The sequence below is a fragment of the Anomaloglossus baeobatrachus genome, chromosome 5 (genome assembly GCF_048569485.1).
Source record: "Anomaloglossus baeobatrachus isolate aAnoBae1 chromosome 5, aAnoBae1.hap1, whole genome shotgun sequence".
Lineage (NCBI taxonomy): Eukaryota > Metazoa > Chordata > Amphibia > Anura > Aromobatidae > Anomaloglossus > Anomaloglossus baeobatrachus.
In genome coordinates this window covers 570,623,536-570,631,790 of record NC_134357.1, presented here as the reverse complement: position 1 = coordinate 570,631,790, position 8,255 = coordinate 570,623,536, and the positions used below count along the sequence as shown (strand labels likewise).

The window sequence follows — 8,255 nt, the reverse complement described above, 5'->3', positions numbered from 1 at the left end:
GGGGAGAAAAGCTTGTCATATATGGTCCAGACATTGATTTAATAGGGTATTCAAAACCAGCTGCATGAACCCCAATATGTAAAGAAAAAAGAGCCGGGGCACCACTCCGCACTATACACAAAACAGGTCCATACGACAATATGAATCAGAGCAGCTCTGGGGTGCACATGAAAAAAGACGATGCAAAATCCAATATTGAAGGAGAATGGCACTCACCAGATTAGTGCTGTATAAAATCGTGTTTATTCGGATTTGGAGGTTACATGTGCAGGGCGGGTAGGTGGGGAGGGAGAGCTATACACGTCCGACGACGGCCGTTTCGCACTTACAAAGTGCTTCAGCTGGTTGTAAGTGCGAAACGGCCATCGTCGGACGTGTATAGCTCTCCCTCCCCACCTACCCGCCCTGCACATGTAACCTCCAAATCCGAATAAACACGATTTTATACAGCAATAATCTGGTGAGTGCCATTCTCCTTCAATATTGGAAGCTGCATGAACCTGTCGGTGAGAATTTATACAGGTACAGGGGACAAGAATTGGAAGTACATTTTATGAAGGACAGAAAGGGACTAGATTAAATTAGGGCAGTGAAGTGATAGGCTAGTCTAAAGAAATGCGTTTTTAGGGCCCGCTTAAAGGTGTGGATGTTGGGAATTAATCGGATTGCTCTTGGTAGTGTGTTCCAGAGCATAGGCGTAGCTCATGAGAAATCTTGAAGACGGGAGTGGGAGGTTCGAATTGTCGAGGATGTCAGTCTTAAGTCATTAGCAGAATGGAGGGCACGGATGGGGTGATAGACAGAGATGAGGGAGGAGATGTAGGGTGGTGCGGAACCGTGGAGAGCTTTGTGAGTGAGAGTGATAAGTTTATGTTGGATTCTGTAGCGGATAGGCAACCAGTGCAATGACTGGCAAAGAGCAGAAGCAGCAGTGAAGCGGTTCTCAAGGAAAATGATCCTGGCCGCAGCATTCAGAACGGATTGGAGAGGGGAGAGTTGAGTAACAGGGAGACCAATTAATAAAGAATTACAATAATCCAGGCGAGAATGAATGAGCGCGACAGTAAGAGTTTTTGCAGCGTCAACGGTAAGAAAAGGTCGAATTCTAGAGATGTTTTTGAGGTGGAATTGACAAGAACGAGCAAGTGAACAAATGTGGGGAGTGAAGGAGAGATCGGAGTCAAATATAACCCCAAGACAGCGGGCATGCTGCTGGGGCGTAATGGTAGAGCCACACACACAAATGGTAATATTGGGTTTTGGAAGGTTAGGAGAGGGAGGAAAGAGGAGAAGTTCAGTTTTTGACAGGTTCAGTTTTAGATAGAGGGAGGACATGATGTTGGAGACAACGGACAGACAATTGATAGTGCAGGGGTGATGTCAGGAGAAGATGTGTACAGTTGGGTGTCATCAGCATAGAGATGGTACTGGAAACCAAATCTGCTGATTGTTTGTCCAATAGGGGCTGTGTACAGAGAGAAAAGGAGGGGGCCTAGGACTGAACCCTGAGGAACCCCAACCATAAGGCTATGTGCGCACGTTGCGTAAATTCATGCAGTTACGCTGCGCTTTGCAGCGCAGCGTAACTGCATGCGTCCTGCGTCCCCTGCACAGTCTATGGAGATTGTGCAGGGGCCGTGCGCACGTGGCGTCTCAGTGCGCAGCGCTTCGGCTACTGCCGAAGCGCTGCGCAAAAAGAAGTGACATGTCACTTCTTTCCTGCGCTTTGCCGGCAGCTCCTGCTCTGTCTATGGCAGGAGCTGCAGGCAGAGCGCATGGAATCGGCGCTCACTACGGACATTTCTGCAGCGATCTAAAGCGCACATGTGCTCTTCAGATCGCTGCAGAAATTTCTGCAGGCTAGTACGCAACGTGCGCACATAGCCTAAGGGGAAGAAGAGAGGAAGAGGAGCCGGCAAGGGATACAGTGAATGAGCAGTTAGAGAGGTAAGAGGAGAACCAAGAAAGAATGGTGTCCTTGAGCCCGATAGAGCGGAGCACAGTGAGGAGGAGCTGGTGATCCACAGTATTGAATGCAGTGGAGAGATCCAGGAGGATCAGCAGCGAGTAGTAACCATTAGATTTAGCTGTTAGTAGATCATTAGAGACTTTAGTAAGAGCAGTTTCAGTAGAATGTAAGGAGCGGAAACGGGATTGTAGAGGGACAAGGAGAGAGTTATCTGACAGCGGATTAAATGGGAGTGGACAGGCATTCCAGGAGTTTGAAGATGAATGGGAGATTAGAGACAGGTCTGTAGTTAGCGGCACAATTTTGGTCCAGGGATGGTATTTTAAGTAATGGGTGTATGCTGGCATGTTTGAAGGAGGAGGTAAAGACACCAGAGGAGAGAGAGATTGAATATTTTATTTAGGTGAGTGGTGACAGCTGGGGTGACTTAAGGTGATTTAAGGAGATGTGAGGGAATAGGGTCACTGCTGCACGTAGTAGGGCGAGAAGATGCGAGGAGCCTGGTGACTTCTTCTTCTGTGACTGGATCAAGAGTGAAAGTGAGCTAGATGAAGTGTAGGAGGGCAGACAATGTGTGGTGTTATGAGGCTGTGAGGAAATTTCCTGACGTATATGGTCAATTTTTTCTTTCCATCTGCGCTGAGATTGGTGGTTGGGGCCAGAACTCTTGGTCCGAGGAGGGAATGGAAAGTATCAAAGAGTTGTTTAGGATTGTTGGCTAGATAAGTGATGAGGGTGTTAAAGTACACTTGTTTGGAGAGGTGAAGGGCAGCATTGTATGTTTTGAGCATAAACTTATAATGGATGAAATCTTCGGCTAGATTGGATTTTCTCCACAGACGTTCAGCGCACCTGGAACACCGCTGGAGAAAGCGTGTGTGCAATGTGTGCCAGGGCTGCTGCCGTCTGCGCCAAGTTGCTCTGCGTGTAGCAGGTGCAGCTTCATCTAGGGCGCTCTGTAGGGATTCATTATAATGTTTTACAGCAGAGTCAGGACATAAGAGGGAGGATATTGGGGCCAGTGATGACTGCAACTTCTTCAGAAATTTCTGGGTGTTAATGGCGTGTATATTCCTATATGGGAGGTAAGTGGGGGTGTCCTGAGTGGGTTGACAGCTCTTGACCAAGAATGAAAGAAGGTTGTGGTCAGAGAGTGGGAGAGGGGAGTTAGTGAAATCATGCACAGAGCAGAGACGGGAGAAGACCAGGTCCAGCGTATTCCCGCCTTCATGTGTAGGAGAGTTAGTTAGTTGTGAAAGGCCAAGAGAGGAGGTTAGAGATAAAAGATAAGCGGCAGCTGGGGAGAGGGCATCATCAATAGGGATGTTAAAGTCCCCCATGACAAGAGTGGGGAGGTCTCAGGCTAGAAAATGTGGAAGCCAGGTGGCGAAATGATCCAAGAACTGACTGGTTAGGCCTGGAGGGCGATACACAATTGCTACTTGCAGGGAGAAGGGTCTGTAAAGCCTGACAGTGTGAACCTCAAAAGAAGGGAAGATAAGTGAGGGAACAGGAGGGATGACCTGAAAAGTGCAGTTTGGGGAAAGCAGCAGACAAACACCTCCACCTGATCTGTTGTCAGGTCTAGGGCTGTGTGAAAATTGTAGAGATATGAGAGAGCAGCAGCAGCAGCGGTGGTGTCTGACTGTTCAATCCAGGTCTCAGTAAGAGCCAGGAGGTTGAGGGAATTGGAAAGGAAGAAGTCATGGATGAAGGAGAGTTTGTTACATGCTGTGCGCGAGTTCCAAAGGGCACAGTTTAAAGAGACAGAAGGTATGCAAGGAATATTAATGAGATTTAGGGGTTTTCTGAGTTTGCCAGGGAAGTAATTGAGCTTACTATTATAAGAACGTCCTGGATTAGGTCCAATATCTCCTGCTAAAAGGAGAATATAGAGATTGAGCATGTGGTTAAGAGATTGTCTATTACATTGCATGGTGAAGGTGAATGGATCTGGATGGCTTATAATTTTGAAAAGAGCATGAGAGCAGTACATAGGAGAGGAGAGAAGAGAAGGACTGATATAGATGGAGTGCACTAGGTGTGTGAAAGAGCGATAGAAATGAGGGATTGAAGCAGCTAGCATGAAGATGGCTTCACACCTTTTATGAATAACAAGTCTTAATTTCTGATAAACAGAAATTATATTTTCAAATAAAACATTTTCTACATTTTGGATATGAAAATGGCTTCTCACCTATGTGAGCTCTTTAATGTTTAACAGTTGTTTTAAAAGAAAAGCATTTCTCAACAATCTCAACATAGATATGGCTGCTTCCCTATGTGACGTTTTTGATGTTTAACCAAAAACAGTTTACACACAAAACTGTTCGGAAAATCTGAACATGAAAATGGCTACTCCCCTGTGTGAGTGATCTGATGTCTAACAAGAGTTGATTTATCTATAAAACATTTCCCACATTCTGAGCATGAAAATGGCCTCTCATCTGTGAGTTTTTAGATGTTTAAGAAAATTAGATTTGCGATTAAAATCTTTCCCACACTCTGAACATGAAAATGGCTTCTCCCCTGTGTGAGTTATCTGATGTCTAACAAGAGTTGATTTATCTTTAAAACATTTCTCACATTCTGAGCATGAAAATGGCCTCTCATCTGTGTGAATTCTCTGATGTTTACGAAAATTTGATTTCTGATTAAAATATTTCCCACACTCTGAACATGAAAATGGCTTCTCGCCTGTGTGAAGTCTCACATGTTTAATAAAATTTGATTTGTGATTAAAATCTTTCCCACACTCTGAACATGAATATGGCTTCTCCCCTGTGTGAGTTCTCTGATGTTTAACAAGAGTTGATTTATCTGTAAAACATTTCCCACATTCTGAACATGAAAATGGTTTCACACTTGTGTGAGTTCTCTGATGTATAACAAAAGATGATTTCTTTCTAAAACATTTCCCACATTCTGAACATGAAAATGGCTTTTCACCTGTGTGACTTCTCTGATGGATAATAAGTTCATATTTATGGTTAAAACTCTTTTCACAATCTAAACATGCAAATGGCTTCTCACCTGTGTGAGTTGTCTGATGTCTAAGAAGTTTAGATTTTTCTGCAAAACATTTCCCACATTCTGAACATGGATATGGCTTCTCCCCTGTGTGACTTCTCTTATGTACAGTAAGTCTTGATTGACCAATAAAATGTTTCCCACATTCTGAACATGAAAACGTCTTCTTTCCTTTGGTAGTTTTAACATCTCTTTTATTACTCTTATTTTCTGTATTAGTCTGTGGTGAATGAGAGGATAGAACCTGTTTTATTGGATCAGATGGTAGATCTTTGTTTTGAAGCACTGTGAATACAGCTGGGATAACGCTATGTTCTTCATATGTTTCTTGTGGTACACCAAGATTATATGATTGAAAGTCTGCTTTTCGAAGTCTCTTTGATCTCCTAATACAGTCACCTGCAAAGAATAACACTGTTATTACTTTTTCACGAATATAAAACTTGGAAAAAACATTTTTTAACTAAATAAAATATCCATTAAAATTGCAAGTGATGTTGCAAAATTTGAATATTCACGAAGGTATTTGTGACAAAACAGTTCACATTCTAATCGAAGTCTACAAAGCAAGGACCACTAGATAATGATATCAGGCCACCAGGCTCGGCTCTAGCAGTTTTCCAATTCAGTGTTGAATTCAGCATCTTCCTAGGTTCATGTCTCAGAGTGTCGGTCACCACTATTTTGTGGTAAAACCCTCACTGGAGAATCATAAATGAGCCTGTCTGTCAGCAGTATTAGAACAATGCTCCTTAGTCCACTCGCTATCAGCGGCAGACCCAGAATTTCTCACCCTCATGGGAAATGTTGTATCTGCCGCTGACCGGGAGTGACACATGGAGTCTTGATTTGAGAATGAGGCTCCACAGGAATCTATCGGTGCCGTGGGACATAACACCATTGAATTACGTCAGAACTTCAAGTATTTCTGTTTAAATGAACAATTGGTGAATGAGGAAGTGTGGGGGAGTCTTTACTCAAAATATTTTTTTTTGCTATGTATGTGTTTTTTAACTGTACACTTACAGAGTTAGCAATGAGGGTGTCTGAGAGAAGCTTCTCCATTACTAAACCCTGGGCTTTATGCCAGCTGTCAATTCACAGCTGACATCAACTCCAAAGGTATTACCCAGACTGCCACCGCCCCAGGGCAATCAGGAAGAGCTGAGCAAAGCATCAGAATTGGTGAATCTAATGTATGTACCACTTCTGGGGTGGCTGTGGACTGCTATTTTAGGCTGGGAAGGGCCAAATAATCATGGGCCTTCCTAGACTGATAATACCAGATCCAGCTGCCTGCTTTACTTTGGCTGGTTATCAAAAATAGGAGGCACCCCACACCCTTTAATTATTTAATTAAATAATAAAAAAAACCTGTGTGATGTTCCCTTTATTTTTGATAGCCAGCCAAGGTAAAGCAGACAGCTGAGAGCTGCAGCCCACAGCTGTTTGCTCTACCTGCACTTGTTATGAAAAATAGGGGGGACCCTCACCCCACATTATATTTTTTTTTAATCAGATAGCTTTTTATTGCATTTAAAAACTTCCATATTGGGGCGTGGCCTGAGACACATGTAAGGCAGACGTGCTGTAAGACAGCTCCTGCGACGGATCCTGAAATTATCCAGCAAACCAGCTGAATTTACAGTTCTATAGATTCTGGTGGACGGCACTGACTCCCAGGACATCCAGGAGATCATTTGAGACCTGCTGCCACCATGACCCGCACTAAGAAAGGGGACAAAGATTCTCAGGACCGCGACCCTGCAATCCACAAGATGGCGCCGGCGTCAGAAACTCCCGCCCGCGGCAGGGCACAAGAGGCAGCCAGCAAGCTGGAGCGTTTTGCAAGGAACGTCCCAGAGACAGTGCTTACCTCTGGAGATCTCACCGCTGACAGAAGCACGCAGGCTGTGGAGCTGGAAAGGAGCCAGGAGGGCGGGAAAGCAGTGAGTAACCTGATAAATGCTGATTCAGCAGCACAGCACCTGCGTGCAGAGACGCACATGGAGGAGTGTGGGGGAGGGGGAGACATGGAGCAGGCAAATCCTGTTCTTCCTGAACCTACACTGGGAGATGTCCGGGCGGCAGTTAATCTGTGTAATAACACGCTGGCTACCATGAGCACACAGATGGGGACAGTCACCTCAGATATAGCCTGCATTAAAAGGAAGCTACAAGGGGTGACTGCCAGGGTGGGGGAATTGGAGACCCGCATGAGTACAGCGGGGGACAAGCTGCCACCAATGACACGGGAACTGGGAAAAGCCACACAGAATATTGCAGCATTAATAAACAAAGTGGACGATCTCGAAAACCGCTCCCGCAGGAGCAATTTACGGCTGGTGGGGGTACCGGAGAAGGTGGAAGGTAATGATCCCCCCATGTTTTTTGAAAAGTGGCTGATGGACACTATTGGAAAAGAGGTACTCTCCCCCTTTTTTACCATTGAAAGGGCACACAGGGTACCTACTCGTCCACTGCCGCCGGGAGCTCCCCCACGACCCATTTTGTTGAAACTCCTACACTTTAAGGACCGGGACGCCATCCTTCGTAAAACCAGAGATCTTAAAAATCTTACAATTAATGGGAATAAAATCTCGATCTTCCCAGATTTCTCTATGGAGGTGCAGCGCAAAAGAGCACAATTTTCTGATGTTAAAAAGCGTCTACAGAGTCTACAAGTGTCATATTTAATGATGTACCCTGCGAAGCTGCGCGTTGCTGCGAATGGAAAGACTCATTTTTTTGACACAGTAGGCGCTGCTGTATCCTGGTTAGATATTAATGAGAGATCCATAAAGAGAGGGAACACTTGAATGACCACCTTATCCCATCATATATCACTTTTGTGCGGGACGCTGGAGTTAATATATCATAGTTATTTTGGATCCTTGGCGGGAAGCAACTAATCTCGAACCAGTATCTTCTGACGGGATGTGTGATATGCCTTCCTCTGCCTATATCGATCCCGGGCGGTTGTTTAGCCCCAGTCCTCTCCATTTGAGAGGAATGTATATGTTACTCTTGTGTTGGGAGGATGCTCTACTGCATACGGTTGTGTGGTGTTGCTTTTTCCTCCATTTCTTATTTTCCTATTTCTTGTCCCAATGTTATTCGTCTTTCATGTATTGTACTATGTACTTTGGCTATGTCGCCCTATTCAGTAACGGCACACAATTACAGGACCCACCTCTCTGCCTCGGTGGACGGCAGTGTCTCCTTGGTCTCCTTTCTAATCCACAATTATGACGTC

General features: G+C 44.8%; 1 protein-coding gene across 1 annotated transcript in view; it reads right to left on the bottom strand.

Moving 5' to 3' along the window:
* Nucleotides 1-455: 455 nt before the first annotated feature.
* LOC142312380 (uncharacterized) overlaps nucleotides 456-8,255 on the bottom strand; it is a 27,249-nt gene continuing 19,449 nt past the window's right edge. The window contains exon 4 of the mRNA XM_075351321.1: nucleotides 456-5,398. Within this exon, the coding sequence (XP_075207436.1) occupies nucleotides 4,413-5,398 (986 nt within the window). The 3' untranslated portion in view covers nucleotides 456-4,412. The remainder of the gene's footprint in view (nucleotides 5,399-8,255) is intronic.